Genomic DNA, 20,902 nt, shown 5'->3' with positions numbered 1-20,902 from the left:
TACTTGAATTTTGTAGTATGGATTTGGAGGTTCTTTTAACTTTTCTTCTTCAGGTACATTTAAGAAACTGTCAAGCCAGGAAAATACCGTATTAAGGACAGTTTTAGATGCCATTATCAGCAGTAAATAGAAGTAATTTTGAGAAACTTCAAAAAGCCATGAAAACTGGATAGCTGCCTGAAAACTGATGAGGAAAAACATACCTTTTGTAGGGTAACTGAGACTGTTCTCTATGGGAAGCACATCTGAGTGCCTAGAATGTCGATTGTAAAACTCCAGACATATGAAAGCAGGTCTGCTTATGGTAGCACATGCTATGTAAGGTCCAGACTGACTGACGTTTCCTTGCCGTGGTCTAAACATTGTTCATTGGTTTTGGTTCTCTCCTGTTTTGTGCACTTCTGGTTCCAAGCTTTTGGAGAGATTCTAGCATGCAGTGAAAATTGCCATGGCAGTACTTTCTGTAATAGGCTCCAAGCATGCTTTTAAAATGTCTGTTACAGCTTAAAAATCCTCAAGTGGATAATGAACCTAAAGATGTTTTGGATGTTCTTACTACTCTTTTCCTTGTATATTTTACAGAACATCTCAAGAGTTTCTTATTCCAGCTTTTAAAATCTACAGACCAAGTTTAGGGGTTGAGGTGGGTTTTATAAGGCCAAAAACATAATTTGGGGTCTCTATTTTGTTGACCATAAATTCTGAGTAGAAAATTAGACACCAATATTAGAGAAGACCTTTTAAATAAGGAACATTACTTTTGAGTTCCGTTAATTGGTAATCTATAAATAAACCAGGTTTATTTATGGAAGCTTCATGTCAGACTGTGGAGATAGGGAGGGACGTGATTAGTATCAGTTGATGATGAACCATCACAAATACTAAGAATTTCAAAGCTATCTTATTGGTCCTTCTCTTTATATTAGGAGTGATAAAAATGCATTTCATGGCCACAGAAATAATAGCAAGAACCAGTGAACTTTTGTTTTCTGATGCACAGTTCAAAATTTATTAAAAAAAAAAAAATCAACACCAAACAATTGAGCTTCTAGAAACCCTTGAATGCTGTTGGTTGCTGTATCTCATTTAATCCTCACACTATGCAGTGTAATTATCCTGTGCTGCAGATAAAGAAACCAAGGGTCAAGATTGTTGCAAAATTTTCTTTGCCTCTGGTGCAGCTGTAGTCAGGAGTCTAGTTGAGTCCTCTTAAAAAGCCAAGGGACTGTTTCAGAACTAAAACACAAAAATAAGCACTGCTTATTTTTATTTGAGAGGAAGGCCTTAAAAGGAAGCAGAAATCTATAATGCAGAGTAATACAGAGATCCCTGATTCCTGTGACCTGAAGAGAATGCAGACTCAGCAAGGTGGCATTCTGCTCTATGTTCTTCTGACTGATGATGGACCTTAAGAGATGAACTGTTCTGGGCTCAGCTGTGTGAAAGAACAGGCTGCCCAATGGAGAGCAATGAAACTTTCATAATCCTTGTTCATGATTACACTAGTGCTAAAAGCCATTCGTTTTCATGGATCTTTATGATGATACCGATAATGCCAAATACTGTGCTGAGCTGCTTGTTTCCCAGATACACAGTACTGGTACTGAGGAAGGCTGTGTGCTTGTCAAATTTTAGATTTCCATTTCATTTGGTTTATTTTAGCAAATTGTAAAATTTAAAACTAGTGTTTCTTTTCTGCCCCACACTTTATTTATTACTTTTTTTTTTTTTTTACTTTCACATGTGGGTGTGTGTGCCATACACACAGGTGGAGGTCAGAGGGTATCTTGCAGGAATTGTTTTGTACCTACCATGTGTGAATGGGAGTCAGGACATCAGCTTTGGTGGCAAGGGCTTTTACTTGCGGAGCCATCTTCCTGGCACATGCTACTGTATCCTTTAAAAGGATGTAAAAAGGTGTTTTCTTTAACTGTTTTCCTGCTTCTTTAGCAATAAGCCTTTTGAAAGTTACATGTGCTTCGGTGCAGATGTCATGCCCACCTTTGTCTTCTTTAAAGGGTACAACATGAATTGTGTTATTTTAAGCCTTCAGCTGGCAGTACTTAGGAGGCAGAAGTAGGAGGATATTCAGGAATTCAGGGCCAGCCTGGCCTCCAGAGTACAGCCCTGACTTAGTAAAAGAACAAAACAAAATAACATTTAAACAATACATTCAGTTTTGAATTCTTACAGAGTATATTTTTAAGTATTTCACTTTCTTTAGCCATGAGTGCTCTACTGAGTTTCATTTAGGCAGAATAATCCACACTGTAGAGAATCAAGATTCTGTTTTATCTGTAAGGATAGGTTGTAACATATTTAACTACTTTTAAACTTGTATTTTTTTTTTTTTCAGCTTAACACAACTGATTTTAGCTATTTTATATGGGTGGTTCATCCTGTTTTAGGTTTTAAAGTTGAAATTGGCTGTTCCTAGATCATTGGTAGACATTGGTCTTCTGTATCTGTTAGTGATTTTAAAATAGTTTCCATGGCTCCTATTTGAGTTTGAATTCATCTTTCCCTTTCTCCTTCTAGAAGAAAAGATGTGGAGTGGGCTGTTACCTCCTGGGCTAAATGAAAGTGATGTTGAATCAAATTCTGAAGATGAAGCCATACTAGAGAACCCAGAACTTTCAGAACTTAACTTACAGGAAGATGGAAAGACTGACAGCAGTAGGAAGCCAAAAATGTCAGACTTCCCAGCATGCAAGCCAAAAGCTGAAACAGAGACTGACACAAATGCATATGACAAATGTCCTTCTGGAATTCCCCTAAACATGTGGAATGTAGGTTTCCTGTGTGTTGTTAGGAAAGTATGTGGAATGTAGGTTTCCTGTGTGTTGTTAGGAAAGTATGCATGCGAGCCTCTGTGTTGTGCAGAGTATGTAGGAATACAGCAGACAAAGAGCCCCCAGAACACTTCCAGTGCTCTTTGGGTCACCTGAATACTTTGATTCTAGTTGTATTTTATATAAGTAGAAGAAGTGAAGCCTCCATAGGATCAGCTACTTTACCTAACATGACAAATGAGTTAATTTCTTTATTTCTTCCTTTAATTATATGAGTCAATGAGCTTCATTCTCTATTATCAAACAGCTTATATCAAAACTAATGACTATCCCAGTTCAACTGAGAATTGTGAGGATTGGAGTATCTCAGAGCAGTATTCCTTAGTTGGTGTCTTTACAAATGGCAGAACATAAAGATTTTTTTAACACATCTGTTCATTTTTAAAATGTATGTTTATCTTCAGCACACACACATACTTTTTTGTTCTTTTTACATAGAAATTTCAAGAATTGCATAAAAAAAATTCTGAACAGAAAAATTCAACATCAAGATTCAGACAGAAAAAAAGAAAACGCTCCAAAAAAGGTGTTTATTTTTAAATTTAGGTTGTTAGTTGTGCTAACTCTTAAGTTGACTGAGTTAATTTTTTAAAACATGATTTTAAAATAACAGCTGTATAATTAAGTATTTGTACTCTAAATTCCTTTTAGGCAAATTGAAGAATGAAAAGGAATCTCAGAGGTAGGTAGAACTTAAAATGGTAACTATTCAGCTGTGTTGTAGAACTTTCTAGATTGCTGCAGTACTTATCTTTGGTGATGATCAGACATGACAAGTGATCATTGAGGTATAATTATTGCAACCATTTAAAAATAGTCAAGGTAAAAATAGGCATAATTTGTGTACACAGACTTAATTTATCTTCTTGCAGTGAGCAGTCCTCAAGTGAAACCCAGTGGAAGGAGCTTACTCAATATTTTGGAGCCAATGATAGATTTGAACCCCCGGTTAAACAGAAAAAAGTTGAGAAGGTAAGAACCTTCTTACAATATTTATTATATTATTCCATCTTAGCTAACTGGACATATTTTTGATTAGGTTTGCCCAAGATGCTAGTTCATTAATTCATATAGAAAGCAACTTAAAACAACCTATTGTGTACCAAAAAGGTACACAAGTACTTACGTGTTTATTTAGAAGAATAAGTTGTGAAAGTATTATCATGAGAGCCTCTTTTTGCCTTGGGTGGTGAAAGAAAGCCATTCTTGTAAGAGGCCATCTCACTGAGACTTGAAGAGTGGTGACGGGCCTTTTATATAAGTAATGGTTGTTCAGAGGCTACTGAAACATAGGTGAAAACACTACAGGAAGGGTTAATGTGAAACCTTTTTGTTGTTTAGTAAGAAGGTTAGGTTGGCTAGAATGGAGTCAGTTAGGAGGAGGGGGTAGCTCAAGACTCAAGATACTCTTGTATAACTGCCAAAAATGGATGTGACCTCAGAGACTTAGGAAATGGTCTGTATTTACAGTGTGCTTGACATTTAAGAGAGTGACATGATCTAACATATGTTTTAAAGATTCCCTGACTTTTAGGTGGAGAATAGATAGATGATGATGTGAAAGTCAGTGAGAACATAGCAGACCATGATAATGGTGTGTTGAATGAGAATGGTGTTGAAGATGGAGAAGAGTGTGGATGCTTTGAGGTTTTAATGTGAAAGTAGAATTGAAAGCATTTATCTTTGAATTGTTTGTCAGGTTTTTCCTCAAGTGATGACGTGTCCAATAATGCTAGTTAGAAACTTGAGTAAAGTTAGGAGGAGAAAAGATTTAGCGTAGAATCTATTCAGAATTCACTTTTATGCAGGAGTGTTCACGAGAACACAAGAACAGTGAATAATTGCAGTAATGAGGTGGGGAGCTAAGAAAAGGGTCTGAGCTTGAGGTGTGTAATTGTAGTTTTTAATCTCTAGAGAGTGTGGCTCTCCCACATTTCTAGGGTCATTAGCCACTGGTCCCTAGGAACAAGGGAGCAGAAGTGATGATCTAGGGCTTTGGTGGTCCATGAGCATGAATGGAAATGACCTTCTGGGATCAGCTGTGGGAAGGCAGATCAGTTTTACTCTGGGTCAACAGGGTTATATAGAACTTTGGGGAGGGAGTGGGGAAACCCAGGGTGGGTGAAGGTGATTGGCTTGCCGGCTAAGGCACCAAATGCCTCATTAACATGGAGAGGCATTCCAGGAATCCCAGGTGTTTGCTGAACAGGTTCTATCCAGAGAAAGGCAGCTGGGCCTGTAATTTTCCTAAGGGTGATGTGACTTTCTTCAGGTAGAGGGTGTGGGGTCCAGGATCCCCTGTGGCAGAGAAGAGGAAGCCTTACTCTTCATTCGTTTTGCACCGAGCTCAGGGTTTTCTGGTAATGGCAGACTGTGACCTCAGCAGCAGGGTTTCTTATGTGTTTGGAGTTTTATTCTGTTTGAGATAAGGTCTTGTTATATTGCCCAGGCTAGTATTGAAGTCTGATCTTTATTGGGTGGTTGTCCTAATTCAACCTATGAGTAACTAAGATTACAGTCAAAGCATACTTAATGTGGCTTTTCTCCTCCAGTTTTGCAAGAAATTCGTAATTCCAAAATACTCCCTATAATACTAATAGCTAGGTACTTGGCACTGAGTTCATTTTCTAAAGCTCCTACTGCTGAGCAATAACCGTTAAGCAGATACAGAAATAATACATTTTCTACAAAGACTATTGCAAGTACAATCTGAGTCTTAAGACACTATGCTGAAGTTCCCTGGGCTCACTGTGGAAGGGTAATGCATTTCTGAACATGTTTTTGTCATGCTACTGACCCTTGTGATTTATGTGTGCTGGGAGAAGGTCATGTGACTTTAACTTAAGCTGTTCCTGACTGCCAAATCTGTCCTGAAGCAGGGAGAAGACCTTGTTGACTGCTCTGGGCCATGGGAGTCCCAGCCACTGACTAGATTCGTGGTTCTCAACCTGTGGGTCGAAACCCCCTTTAGGGTCAAATGACCCTTTCAAAACGGGTCACCTAAGACCATCAGAAAAAACAGCTATTTATATTGCAATTCATAACAGGAACAAAATTACAGTAATTGTTATACTCAGTTCGCGAGCCCCCAAAAGATCTACAGGAATTGACTCCGTTGCAAAACACATGAGGGTCTTTTTATTGTAAATTACAAGCTGCAGCTTGGGCCAACACAGCCCCACCTGCGCGCCATCCCCAGGGTAGTTGGGTGATTTATAGACTCTGGTCCCTCCCAGCATGCCCAAGGCAGGGGCAATTCCTGCCTGGCAAGCATCTATTGGTCAAGATGCTACATTTTGAATCGATTTGCTATAGGAAGGTTCCCAGACCATTGACCATGACCAGGTGTCCCTCCCTAGGGGGAGGGTCCAGTTTCCTAGCAACCGTATCTCTAGTGGGTGGGGAAAGAATGCAGTGAGGTAGCTCTCCCCTCAGGGCATTACTAAACTAACTTCTTTACCGCACCTACTTTAGGTCTTAATAATAGCTGCTACTTTATCTGTTGGTCTCTCATAATGAAGTAGCAACACAAATAATGTGGTTGGGGTCACTACCACATGAGGAACTATATTAAAGGGTCACAGCATTAGGAAGATTGGGACCACTGGACTAGATCCTTCAGAGTGTGAATGACCAAGTATTTGTTCAACTTTTTTTTTAAATGTGTGACTTAAATGACCTTTGATTTTCAGTTATTTGCAGTATTTATTATAATGGTATTGACTTCAGAGTATCTAATTGATAAGAGACATTAGCACCGTGAAATGAAGTTTGTAACCAAAAAGGCAGAGTTTTAGAGGATAACTTTTCACAACCTATTAGAATTCTGTTTTTACCCTACTTGTGAAGTTGTATAATCTAAATGCTGTCTAGATAAAACTAACTCTTACTCATGTAGAATTTAGAGTTTGTGGAGTTACAAGGATTCTTCATAGTATCATTTGAAGAATTCCATCTTAACACCTAGTACTTTGTCTCACATGCATTATATGTATTCTAGACAAGTCAAAACAGCAGTTAATAATGTGAACCCTGATTAAGAGAAATTGCTCTGATTCTGACTGTAATTACATGTGCATCCAATTTTTGGACCCTTTTTCTGCAGCTATTCCTCTGTATAAATGATGCCTGGTGAAAAAAGTTATAGGTCTTCTAACGAGGGATACTGTTGTTAGCCAGGCTTATATTTTGCCAGCGTTTACTATAATACAAGTAAATGCAAGCATAAAAGGAAAGGAAGGATTTAGTGCAGCTGAATTACTCCAGCTTCTCTTGGGAGTTGAGTGTAATTGCATGCCAGCCTCCTGCACTCACTCTTTAAGTCGGGGTCATGGTTTTTACATGGTGCTTCTTTTGCTGTACTGCCGAGGTTTCTACTGTGAGTCCAGCAAAGTAAATAAACTTTAAAAAGAGTAAAGGCAAAAATGTCCACCCTGGAGACACTACGAGAAAAGCTATGAATAAATGTAAGTCCAATAGATAGTTAGGAAACTGGTGAGGACTATGCAGACATGTGGTGCAGTGTAAACAAAATATGGATTTCCAGTCTAGCATTTTATTCTCTGGAGCAGAGGCTGATCTGTTACCAGAAAGTCTTTTTATTTTCTTTTCACTCAACCCTCAAGAACAGTAAAGCAAGACAAAACTTCTTAATTTCCTGTCTATCATACACCACCCTCCTTGGAGTCCTGCCAAAACTGCTGCTCAGCCCAGCGTGTGCACTGTAGCCCTGCTGTCACCTGCAGACAATGCAGAGAGGCTTGTGTTTTTAATATAGTCTTCCTAATATCCATCACTGTATTAAAGTGTTCTTTGAATTAAGTACAGCTGTAATAAATATCAATAAGTTTGTAATTGAAACAATTATTTTAAATGTGTGGGAATTTCTGTAGAATAAATTTTACTTATTAACTTCTCTATAAATGTCTCAAGTATTCCATAGTTGACTCAGTTTTATTAGCTAGCAGTTGTCGTTGAAGAAGTCCTGGGTATGTCAAATGGACACTTGGTATGAAAACTACAGGTACTTTTAGAAAAATTTTTTTATATTTAGAATTACTCTTTGATGTTTGTCTATAGGAGTTTGTGAGAGGAGACTGCTGTTATTTAGATTAGCTTTTTCAAATGTTTTCTTTTTTTGTGTGTTTTTCTTTTTTTATTTCCACCTTTGTGTGGAACTCTAGTACACAGCTCAGATCCAAACCTGACTGCCTTGAGTGCATTTGGGGGGCAGGAGGCAGGGTTGCGAAAAACTTTGTGTGGGTACCACGAAGTCTCCTGATATCAGTCATGGTGTTTTCTTAGGATTCCCATGATGATCACTGCAGGGAGGGCCAATGTTAGCCTCATAGGATAGATGAAGTATTACTTAGTATTACTTGCCTTACAAAATAAATAGCAGGTAAGATATAAGACTTTAGGAACTCATTTGGTTCCTAATCTGAAATTTTCTAAACTAATAAGTTTAGTTTTTAACTAATCTAAATTTGGTATGATTTATATATAAAAATAACAAAATCATCACATATAACTTGTTAGTATATAACTTATGTTTGTATTTAAATGTTGCTCCTTTCTCTTTATGGAGAAATAAGTTCAGTCATAGTTAAGCAATTTTCAATAGGTAATTTGTGTTAAGATTGGATATATTATCCAGATAAACATTTAGCAATGAGATTAGTGTAAAAATACGTTGCGATGCCGTTGGACATAAAGAGCTTCAGTCACATATTAAAGGAATTGCCTTGTGTGCACGTGTGGGGTGAGTTCCTGACAGTAAGTGCTCATGAAGGCCTGGACACAGTTGTTGTCCTGCCACCTTGACATCTGCAGGACAGCTTTATTGATAAGAGGCCAGCTCTCGTCTTACAGGACCCTTTTACACAGTTCTCTTAGGTAAAATTACCACGTGTGGCTAAATCGTCATTCCTAAACATAACTGTTCTCTGAGATATATTTTTATGTTTAATTCTCATTCAAGTAAGAAATGTCAAGAGTACAACAAGGCACTGTAACAGTGAGCAGTAGCCTGCAGCTCCCATGTGCCTTCTGGTGTGGAAGGCCCTGTGTAAATCAGAAACTACTTGGGGTCTTCCTGAAAGTCTAAGAAAGCTTGGAATCTTAAATCCTGTTTGATGAGACACTTTACTAACCTAGAGTTGACTTCTTGAGACTTGGCTCTGAGGCCCTGGAGAAGCATGGCAAGGTCTGCAACCTCACTGGAAAGTCATCTTATGTTATAGATAAGGGCGACAACTAATCATTTCTTGGATGGTTGCTGTGTTTGACATATTGGCTAGGTAGTTCACATGTATTTTCTTGACCCTAATCATAACTTCACCAAGAGCGTGGCTTTATATTTACTTGATTTCAGTGAGAGAACTATAGCCATAAAAGTTTAGAGACTCTACGAACATGGTTGAGCCAATGTCCTTGTGTACTTGAGATATTTTGGATATATGCCTAGGACTGGTATAGCTGTGTCTTGAGGTAGCGCTATTCCTAATTTTTTGAGAAAGCACAAGATTGATTTCCAAAGTTGTACAGTTTACAGTCCCACCAGCAATGAGGAGGATTCCCCTTTCTCCACATTCTCTCCAGCATGTGTTGTCATTTGAGTTTTTGATCTTAGCCATTCTGATGGGAATAAGGTGAAATCTTAGGGCCATTTTGATTTGCATTTCCCTGATGACTAAGGATGTTGAGCATTTCTCTAGGTGTTTCTCTGCCATTCGATATTCTTCTGTTGAGAATTCTCAGTTTGGCTCTGTACCCCATTTTTTAATTGGATTACTTGATTTGTTGGTGTCTAATATCTTGAGTTCTCTATATTCTGGATATTAGCCCTCTGTCAGATATAGGGTTGGTGAAGATCCTTTCCCAGTCTGTAGGCTGTTTTTTGTTCTGATGACAGTGTGCTTTGCTTTGTAGAAGCTTTTCAGTTTCATGAGGACCCATTTATTGATTGTTGATCTTAGAGCCTGTGCTGGTGGCAGTCTTAAGAGAGGATTAGTGGACAGGTAACTAAGGTGAAAGAGTGAAGCTAGTCTGAGTGATTGCTTGAGTAAACACTGAGTTGAGGTATCTGGCTTCCTTAGACTACAAGAAAATTGAATTTGATATTAATATTTACTTCATCTGTCTCAGGCATTTGAGGAACTCTCTTATTCTACAAAGGGAGTAAATGCTATTGTATTAGCATTTTGTAAATAAAAACTTCATTCCATTATAGATTAAATATGAAGTTCTATATGGAGACTCTATAAACTTCTAATTATACTACACTGAGAGCCCAATATAAAGATACCCTTGAGTCCTGGAGAAATACAGAGGCCAGAAGAAGTGTTAGATCCTCTGAATCTTAAGTTCCAGGTGGTTGTGAGTCACCCTACATTGGTGCTGAGAACTTGGGCCCACTGCAAGTACAGCAAGTGTTCTTAACTGCTGAGCCGTGGGTCCATCCCCAAGAAATACAGTTTTTATTTGTTGCAGATAAATGTGTATAGATAAACATGACAGTGTGTGATCCCTTTTTTACTTAAGGGCATTATTACCTCAGTGTTATTATCTGGAGTTCTTCACAGGGCTGCTAGTATAGGTGGCTTCCTTCCAGACATGGGCTACTGCACTGCAGCTCTCAGTAAGCACCTCTTGTGTAGAAGGGATGGGTCGGGACTTAGGAATACGCCAATCAACTTAGATACTGTACATGGAGTTTGCCTTTATTGAGCATAAAACTCAAGAAAGGAGAAAGACAGTGTGTTAGAGGAACAAGTCCTAAAAGGAGATACAAAGTTTAGTACGTAAACAGGAGAGCAATTTTGGTGTGGGATGTGAGGAAAGGTGGCAAGGTCAACAGCTATAGCAACAGGGAGGGTAACATTTGACGAAAGCCTGAAAAGATGGGAAAGATTTTTTTCTTTTTAAGGGAAATATGGCAGAGCCACATGTGGCCAGAGATTAGGAAGTATAGCACTGCTAAAGATGAGGCTGAGGAAACCTGTGAGCCAAAGAGTTGATCTGCATTGTGGTAGAAGATCCTTAGCTTAGTTTCACATGAGCCCAGATAAACAGTTTGTAGATTATATGATTGGCAGGTAAGAGCTGGTACATGGAAGTCAGTTGGAGTGGCTTAGAATAGACAGTAGTGCCTCCTGAAAACGAGAAGAATTGGGAAAGAGTCTGCCATAGTATTTGCACTAGCTTGAGAAGTATTCTGCAGATGTAAAGAGAAGAAGTCAGCGGTAACGAAAGGCAGTTAGTTGAATGAAAGTCTTCAGCTATTTTGGGAAGCTAGTTGACTACCCTAGATGAGCTCTCCTTAGATGGGCTGTGATCAAGAAGTCTTTTCTTATGTCAGATATCAAGTGAGGTGCTCACTGGCCTCTGCGTCCAGTGTTTTTAGGTAGGTTATGTTGCAGTTTTTAAAGTCTTCATTTCAACAACAGTACAGGAACAAAATCTGTCTTCATTGATGGCTGTGATTAAGCAGTATACTGGTGGAAGAGATTTTCTTAGCACTTTTTCCGTTAAATTAGAAGGAAGTTTATGTGAGGTCCAAGATTTACTGTGTTGAAATTATGAAATAGGAGACAATTGTTAGAATAAGATTGTACTCTAAGAAGCACATATTAGACTACTTAAAACTTTTATGTTCTGTAGTGACTATTCTAAGAAAGATGCTGGTTATATCAGGCTGTCTTTTGAGAAGTGTATGATGAGCCCTACCTAGTTTGGTAATTCTATGACAGTTAAAATTTTGGTTTCTTGAAGTACTTTTAGTAAATTTAGTAAATTCAAACATCTCCATGGGAAGACAATATGATTGTTATTTGTTGCTTTCTTGTCTGGATAGTAGCCAGCATAAAAGCTAATTGAAGGTGGTTTAATGCTGTGAGTGAAAGTGTTGGACTGTGGGACTGGGTCAGGGTTAGGGCTTCAGACTTTGTGCAAACCTGGATGTGGGAATGGCTTTATAACTTACTGACCGATGTCAGCCATGTTGAGTAATCCTGCAAACAAGCTAACAGTTCATGGAGCTGAAAGGATGCAAGGAACAACTTCAGTAGAGACAGCCCAGGTTCTTCTTGTGGTGAGCACTCCATAATCTTGAACCATTGCTGTCATTAGAGAATAGCAATCCCTGGTTCTAACCCCCCCACCCCAAAGTCTGAATTTGCGTCTCATTTTTACTGTTAGCTTGAGAAAATTTTGAATAGCCACTGAATGTTTCAGAAATGTCTTATCCATAAATGGGCATTGATGCAAGCCTGTGTAGAGTTTTTGAGAGGGCTGAATGGATGTGTCATTTGCTATAGTCCATGCCATAGTCTTGTTTAGCAAGTGCTTTACCATCTTTCCTGCCCATAATTTTTTTTTTTTTTCTTTCTAGTCAGGCCTTGAAAAGAGGATAGACCAGGCTGTGGAGGAATGGGATGTTGAGAAGGCTGAAGAGCTGAGCAACCAGCTAGCTACTCGAGAGGTAAGTCAAACTGATTCCAATTTTCTTTTTGCCCATATATTTCTCTCTCTTTGTACTATTTATTTCGAAGTTCTTGATTTTGTGTTGACTTTAATGCTTTAAATTTATTCTGGTCTCAAACTTAGGCTAAAAACTATGTATAATTGATATTTGACCCTATTTTTACCTGGCCTACAGCAGGCTTTTTTGCTTTATTTGTTTTTGAGGTTGGTGGTGTTTTTCAGGTGTAATTTGAAGGGTGCCTTCATTATCTGCTTTGTGTCTAGCTTAGTTTATCTTCATCGGGGCAGCTGTCACACCCTGCATTCTTTTCTTAGTCCTTGCTTACAGTCTCTTACTGTGGATTCTGTACATGCTGCTCAGCCCTTTGGGGTTCCAGCTAATTCTCAACAGTCTGTAGTGTAAATTTTAAATTATACATTTAATATATTTCCAACTGCGAAGTCACAAGATGCTTCTGACTCACATTCTTGGAGTTAGGGTCCTGTTAACCTACCACTTGGACTTCATGTACTTTCCTGTTCTACTGTTCCTTTTTCTTTATAGACTAAAAACATGAGCAATCCATACCCTGGTTTTTATTTTAGTGCTTGGTTCCCTATCCTTAGCTTGTAACACTCTTGGTGTTTAGTCACATAAAAGCATCATAGCTCATTCATGCAGATTGTTGGTTCTTTCTTACTGCTCGAATAACTCACGAAGAGGCTTTTGTTTTGTTTTTTTTTTCTTTTTTCCAATCTGAAATTAGAAACTTCTATCTCAGTAGATTATTCTATGGAAGTACTGTTGCATATTTTTTTCCAGTCTGAAATTAGAAACTTCTATCTCAGTAGATTATTCTATGGAAGTACTGTTGCATATTTTTTTCTATCATCAGTTGTTTAAAGACCCACCATTTATGGTCATTGGGAGTTTTTTTGTGTGTGGATTTTTGCCCCCCCCTTTTTTTTTTGCTACATGCCTTAAAAACTCTTGTGGATTTTTATGTATGGAATAAACATATTTAAAAGAACCATTAAAGGATATTTCCAAAATCTTCTGAGATACTTAAAATTTCAAAATTTTCCTTTTTATGTCTTTAAGAATAATTGGTCACATTAAATATTTCTGTATATAATGTTTATATGCATGTGTTAGTGGCTAACAGAAAAGAAATTACAGAGCTATAGGTATTAAAGGCATTGGCTAGAAATAGCATGAATGACAATTATGTGGCTTTGAAAAAATGAAAGGTTGACATTTTAATCTGGGTGTGGTGTTTCATGCTTGTAGTCACAGTACCTGGGAAGTTGAGGCACGGAGATTACTATAACTTTAAGGCCAGCATGGGTTACAGAGTAAGACCATATTTCAAACAAAGCAAACTGACATTTTGTGAATTGTTCTATTGTGGTAAGGTACACTATAGTTTATGCTTGTAGCCATTTTGAGTATGTAAAAGAGTAACATCAGACATGCTCACACTATTGTGCAGATTCTCCCACCACTTGTGACCAGAACTCTTCATCTTGCAAAACTGAAACTCTATTCCTTAAACTGTTACTGTGCAGTTTCCTGTCCACCCTGCTTTAACAGCATGCTACTTTGCCTGTGCATTCAGCTTCTGTAGGCGCTGTATGTAAGTCTTACGTTTGTGCTTTTGTGTCTGGTGTATTTCATTTGGCATAACATTCTTAGACTCACTGTGTTGTACTATATGTCAGATTTTCTTCCATTTCAAGACTACTTGCTTCTCTGTCACATTTGGGGTATTTGTGCCATTGTTTGTGCATTTGCTTGCTGGTAGACACTGCACTCACTGTTTGACTGTTGTGAACCATGCTGCTGTAAACATGAGTATACTAGCATCTGTGTGAATTCCTGTTGGAACTTCCTTTGTGTAGATACCCAGAAAAATTTACTTAAGAAGAAAAAATGCAACCCAGGTATTTGATGTTTTTAATTTGTGAGGATGCTATGACTCAGCATAGTGATCAAAGCTTTGACACAGTTGCCTTGTAGCTGAGCTTTAATGAGATATTCTTTGTGTTTGCTATTTTCTTATAAGCTATTCAGTTCTTCCCACCGTCTAATGCTTGTTATGCTTGCATTTTGACAATTGCTCTATTTTATTTTTAAAAAGTGCTATATTTTGATTTAATGGTATAGCTCTTGTTGGATTTAGTAGTATTTCATCACTATTTTGGAAGGGAAAGATAAAGTTTATTTAATAAAATGAACTTGAAGATGTGTTAAATTGTGCCACAAGTTCAGTAGGATTTCCTGTTATCTATTGGTTATCTGTGGCTTCTTCAGTGTGAATAAGATCTGTATATGTCAACCTGTGCTTCTGTTCCTATCCTTGTAAGTCAATCTAGGAGCTCACTCAACAAACATGGTATATGTATTGGGTGGTATGGTACTTGAAACTCATCCATTGCTAGAAGTAGTGGCTTGGTTTCTTACAAGTGTAGTTAACTCCTGAGATAACAAGATTATACCAATTAGTGTACGTCATCTGCAGATTTTGATGGGGTGGCCATGGAAACGAGGGATAGTGGGGAGGAGCAGTGCTTGAGGGCTTGGACAGGACTTCAGGGGTAGATGTTTACGGGGCTCTAGGACTCAAGAGGGTAGGTATCAGGATGGGACTGGGGAAAAGTGGGGCCTCAGGAGGCTGTTGGGCTGGGAAGTACACGGGGCACCAATAGCCAGTCAGTGGCTTGCATCCTTATCAAGCAGTGGATTTAGATAGAAGCTGCTGACAGCTTCATGTAGGTTGGGAATGAAACCTTTCAGGAAGCTGGTGCTTAGCTGTATTTCTGCTGAGGAAGTATTATACCCTGTGCTACTTACTGGACAGATGTCTCCTGCATGGCTTCCAAGGTTCCAGGACTGCTTCACGTTGAATTTGGATGCTGGTCTGGGTTTGCTGGATAGTTCTAGTAAAGCCCAAGACACAACCTAAGAAAAACCAGCAGGACTATAGTGTGTGGTTGCCTGCTTACTTTTAGAACTGTTGTATGTCTGTCTTATAGTACTTTTCAGGGTTACAGGATACAAACTGGTGCTCTGCTTTTCTGTCCATCCTTCTTTTGGAGACCCAAGAGTTGTGTGATCTCTTCCAACTGTAAAGCTGCCACAGCAGACCCCTGCTTTTTGTCTTGGTGGTAGAAGAAAAGATAAGGCAGAGCACAGTTTATTAGTTCCTCTACCTGATACCAGGGAAATTTGCAGAGAAGCCTGTTTCAGTGCAGGTTCTGAGTTCCTTTTAGCAGAGTTAATTGATTTATTTGATATTAAGGAAGTTGCGCGATTTGAGGCCAGGAAGATCACTCAGTGGGTCAAGGTGCTCACTGCACAGGCTTAATCACAGGGATTCATGGAAAGGTCGGAGGGGAGAACCAACTTCATAGAGTTGTCTTCTGATCGTCACACGCAGGGAATGCCCTCACACCCACACCATATACACACACATAAGAAAAGTTAATCAAAAAAGAGTGCCAACAAGCTGGTTCAGTTTCGACCTGACTTAGATTCCTGGCACCAACATGGTGACCCAGGTATGCACATGCATACAAAAAGGAATTTAAATTATTAAAAAGAAAGTTGCAAAATTTGTAAAAGGTGTTTTAATCATATATGTTATTTAAATTTATATTTATTCCATTAATGTCCATTCTAGCAAAGGTGTTTCCTGTTGTCTAACATTGTCCTCTGTTGCAGTGTTCTTTTAATCTAGAACAGCTGCTCTGTCTTCATTTCCTTGTTTTTGAGGAGAAGCCGGTTTTGTTTTGTCTAGTATCTCCTCACGATGGCTTACAGCAGTGACCATGGGTGTTCTCAGACTCTCCAGAGGCACATACTATCTCTTTTTGCCACTTTTTGATTTTTTTTTACTCCGATGAGGGTTGTACCTTTGAGTTTCTTCTCTGTGCAATTACTGTTTTCTCCTTTGTGATGAGTAAGTACCTTCTGGAGAGGTAGTTTGAGATTATACGTGCCCCTTGTTACACTTTCATCTACTTCAGCATCTGCTGCTGGTTTTTTCTGTGTTTTTCTTTTAAGTTATTGTTGTGATTGACAAATGACTTTAGATCTTTAAAGCAATGTTTGATTTTACTTTTAAAAAAGATTTGTTTACCTGGGTGCAGTGGTACATGCCTGTAATCCCAGCACCTCTTAAGAGGTAGAGGCAGTTGGATTTCTGTGGGTTCAAGGCCAGCCTGTTCTACAGAGTGAGACCAGAACAGCCAAGGCTACACAGAGAAACCCTATCTTAAAAAAAAAGACTTATTTAAGTTTTAATTATATATGTGTTTGTTTATTTGAGCACGAACACACATGTGAGTGTAGGTGCCCAAGGAGGCCAGAAGAGGTGTCAGATCTCTTGGAGCTGGAGTTACAAGTAGTTGTAAGCTGCCTGATGTGGGTGCTAGGAACTGAATTCTAGTCCTCTGCATGAGCAGCAAGTGCTCTTAATTCTGAACCATCCTTCCAGCCACACTTGACAGTACTTTTATTACTTGGCAAACCAAGATTAAAAATTAGCTTAAGTGTGAGGTATTAGATTATAGATTGTTTTCTGAATCCATACTAATCTTATGAACCTGGGCAGTTTCCCAAGTGGTGTGCTGGGTAGGGAAGGAGTTGCCTGTACTATTCTATGCCAGCTGTGTGTTGTTAATTCTGCTCTAGCCCTGGTGAGCTGCCGACAGGTTTCAGAAAGGGATTTCTTTCAGGACGCTGGGATTGTAAGTTTGGTGTCTTCTCATCTTGCTGTGCTGACTAGACGTTTTATTGCAAGATCTTTCCTTTCCTGTCATACTCTATGACAAATGAGATTGCTTTAGACATACTGTTTTCAGCACGTGGGGAGATAACGTCTCTCTCAGTTGTCCTTTTACTTTGATACACATGTTAACCTGTGTTCTGGTAAATTCAGATTATTTACTGTGAACTTAATGAATTCTGATTAAAAGAAAAACCAGTAGTTTATAGTCTGGATAACTGAAAGGACAGCTGGGTCATAATTGCTATCCTGGCAAAGATTCAGAAAGACACCAGTGCTTTGCACACCCTTTGAGCACCCATTAGGAAATGGCCAGTCAACAGTCAGGAAGAGCTTCGGCAAGGAATGGTTTCCAGCTCTAGGTTCTCATATTCACCCCTTATGCCAGTCACTGTGACGATGAGATGGGAATTTAGAGAAGTATGAGTTTGGGGCAGAGACCTTTTATGAATAGAGTGTATATATGCATGGTAGGTGTCCTTTTGAAATTCAGGGAGATTGGTTTTTAATAACAGCACCGTTGGTTTTTCTCAAGAAGCAGTGACTGGGACCTGCTGATAAAGCCTTTGCTCAGAGGCGCAGACCCCAAGTCCTTAAAGCCCTTTCCAGCCATAGGTGAACCTCATTTTGATATTTAACATTTAAAAGCCTGTGAAGCGAGTAGGGCAGCATCGATTTTGAGAAAAATGAAGTTAATAGTAGAACCATTTCTGTGAATAGTGCTTGAAAACAGCCCTCAAAGAGAGTATGTCAAAATTAAGATGTTGGTGTGCTTACATGGTGATGCAGCAAGCACATAATTTCCCAGAAATGTGTCCCTCAAATTTGTGATGACTGAGTTTCCGTGGACGCTGGCTTGAGGGGAAAGGGTGACTTAAAAGTCCCGCGTGTAAGCCTAAGCTGGGCTGTCATTTCAGGAAGAACTGCAGTGCAGACTGCTCTGAGAATGCCCCTCCTGCCCATGTGCCCATCCCACACTTTCACAATTTCTGAGGAGAAGCTGACACATATCTATACTAATGAAACTGTTCCATCTTGGGAAAAAAAAAAAAAAAAGTTTCTTTCTTTAAACTCTTGTTTGGGGCATGCCTGGCTGAACTGACCTCTGACTTGGCAGGGCATTCTGCTCACTCACTGTGATCCTTAAAAATACTATCTTTCACCCTCTATCCTCGGCTGTCTTTTCTTCATCATAAGGCACGCTCCAGTCTAAAAAGACCTGTAGAAACAAGTACTTTGAAATTCAGTGCTAAAGCCTGTATTTAATTTAGTGGGCAGCAGATGGGTTGAGTTTTGCTGGAACATCCAGCCTTGCTGTAGAAGGACACATCCTTTCCTAATGTAGTTACAAATATTGTGATTTCTGGCATTTGAAGACTGGGTTGAAACAGTAAAAATACAGTATTGATTTTACACACAAGTAAATGTGCCTTTATTCCAACCAATATTTTATATTTATGCAAGGGACCTATTGTTGCAGTTATCCAGGGGTATGTTTGATAAATGCTGACCACTATGAGTTTTCTCTAAAAGCAGGTGGTAGGTTTTACTGATAGTCATTTTGTGTGGATGTCTGCAAACTCCAGCAAAATATATTTTGTCTCTTAATCCTGTTCTGCCTTCCAGTCCTGACCTTTGCTTGATTGACAGCTCTTTCTAGTCATAAGTACAGTTTAGCATCCTCTTCTTTTTGGTGTATTCCACTGGGAATTGGCAGTAGGAGAGAGGATAAAGCATGGGGGAGGAAAAGCCCTGTCAGGGAATGCTGCCAGGCAGTTCTACCAGCTCCTACTGGACGTGGAAGCTCTCTCCTTGGGGCAACAGGGATCTGCTGAGGATCGTCCAGGACTGATACTAACTTCAGTCATCTCTCAGTGTGTTTTAATTTAGACGTTTTTCCTTGCTATCCTCTTGTTGTCTGCACATAGTCTAGGGGGCTTTAAAATGGTAGTTTTAATTTTTTAAAGCCTTATTCTCCCTAACTCTAACAAGCAAGTCAGTTGTTAAATATAGAGGAGCTTAGCACAGTGCATGAGTAATTGTTGTCTGACCCTGTGAGGGAAGGACTGGGCGAATTCCTTTACCTCTAGTTTAAAGATTTCTTCCATTCCATAAAAAGCCTGCAGCTTCAAAGCCGGAGTGTGTTGGTCTCAGAAAAGTAAGATTGGTATTTAGCGAAGGACATCGCTCTGTGTTTCCAGGTGTGCTCTTTCACATCTTATTGACTGTGGATGCTTTAACCTCTGGGGTCTGGCTGGCTGTTCACCTCGAAGGGCATTCCTTATGCGCTGTCTTAATTATGTTTATCTGTGCTTTTAACTAACCTTAAAAAAGATTTCAGATGTTACAAGTCTAATTAAAGAGACAGACAAAGCACAGTTTATACTGTAGATTTTTTTCTGCAGTTCAATTAATCAGCATGTTTTCTCTTTTAATTAAAACCATTTTAGTAAATTAAAGCCCACAGCAAAACACATATATAATTTGTTTGTAATTAGCTCTTAATTGGTGGTAGTTGAAGCTTAGCACCCTTGGTTTCTTTCTTCATGATTGCCATTTTATTAGCAGCCAGTCATTAATTAATCTTTTTCTAATTAGCTTATAAAACTGTTGATGGCACATTATTGTAAATGTGATTTTAAGTTCAAAGCTTGTTAATAGGCTTTCTTACTTAGAAGAACAGAGATAAAGAAATTGCTGAAAACAGTACTACAGTTCTTTCAAAAACTGTCTTTCTTATGGGCCTGTGTAAAGCATCTAATAGCTTATGGTTAATTTTTTAATGCCTTTTTTCCCCTTTTATGAATGGAATAAGTTGCTTGAATATAAATGTCAAGATCCAGGAGTAATTTCAACATTATAACATCTTTTTTTTTTCCTGTTTAGAATATTGTAATCTACGTATAATTTGAAGTTACTAAAACAGGCATTATGTAAATTATTTTACTATTAAGTCAAAATTGAGTGTATGGATCATACCATATGCATGGGTCCATCTGTTTTCCTAATGTCTTTTAAATTGAGGTCTGTTGTTTGTGCTTTGAAATAAACTGGTAAGAAATTACAGGTATAAAGTAAGTATCTGTCTGGTTGTACATTTAGACACTAATGTGATAGACAAACTGGCAAACGTGTCAGCTTATGTATGCATACACCCCTAAAGATGACAGTGAAACAAGATGCAATAACACAAAGAAAAGAACTTGATTGAAAAGCTGGTTAAATTATGAGGTGAGTTGTAGTTTGGGCTGTTGTCAGAATTCTGGCATCTCAGGTGTGACCATGGAGAGAAAGACCAGTGTAACACAGGCATCTAGAGTTTCCTATGGCAGATGCTACCCTAAGCTGGGGTTTGCATGAAACCTGTCAGCTCTGTTACGTTCTTGAGATACACTGGCATCCTGAACTGTTTTTAAAAAGCAATTATTGCAAAGTTTGGAAACTGAATTTTAAAACACAGCAGAACTGGCCATTGGAAATGCTTGTTCTTTGCTCTGAACTTTGTGTGTTATTTTAAGTTTGATTGTTTCTTTGCTTGTTTTTCAGAAGGCATTTTATGATGGCATGCGAGAGCACTAGAAAGGGATAGCTGACAAAGAAAAAATTAAAAATTGGATAAAAAGTAAATGAATAATGTCATATTACTAAAAAGATGAGAGGCTAATTTGTGCCGACTTTTTGCTAATTTTGTTCAAGCTTCAAAATGAGGAGCTGTCACCGTTCTGTGTCGCGCTGATGACAGTGCCAATGATCCATGAAATAAGCTGCCGCTGGCTTTGTTCTGATAAGAATGAACAA

General features: G+C 38.7%; 1 protein-coding gene across 3 annotated transcripts in view; it reads left to right on the top strand.

The window, feature by feature from the left end:
* Window positions 1-20,902, top strand: part of Fam204a (family with sequence similarity 204 member A) — a 31,918-nt gene that overhangs the window by 2,909 nt on the left and 8,107 nt on the right. The window contains exons 2-6 of one of the 3 annotated variants that reach the window (XM_055591597.1): window positions 2,542-2,789; window positions 3,291-3,378; window positions 3,504-3,534; window positions 3,725-3,824; window positions 12,244-12,333. In XM_055591597.1, the coding sequence (XP_055447572.1) occupies window positions 2,547-2,789; window positions 3,291-3,378; window positions 3,504-3,534; window positions 3,725-3,824; window positions 12,244-12,333 (552 nt within the window). In that variant the 5' untranslated portion in view covers window positions 2,542-2,546. Of the gene's footprint in view, window positions 1-2,538; window positions 2,790-3,290; window positions 3,379-3,503; window positions 3,535-3,724; window positions 3,825-12,243; window positions 12,334-20,902 lie in introns of those variants that run through there. The other 2 variants (XM_055591596.1, XM_055591598.1) reach the window with 2 other exon arrangements.

Source organism: Psammomys obesus, unplaced genomic scaffold, assembly GCF_907164565.1.
Source record: "Psammomys obesus unplaced genomic scaffold, mPsaObe1.curated_primary_1811, whole genome shotgun sequence".
NCBI lineage: Eukaryota > Metazoa > Chordata > Mammalia > Rodentia > Muridae > Psammomys > Psammomys obesus.
Note: the sequence above shows the minus strand (reverse complement) of the source record. Positions and strands in the feature narration are given on the sequence as shown.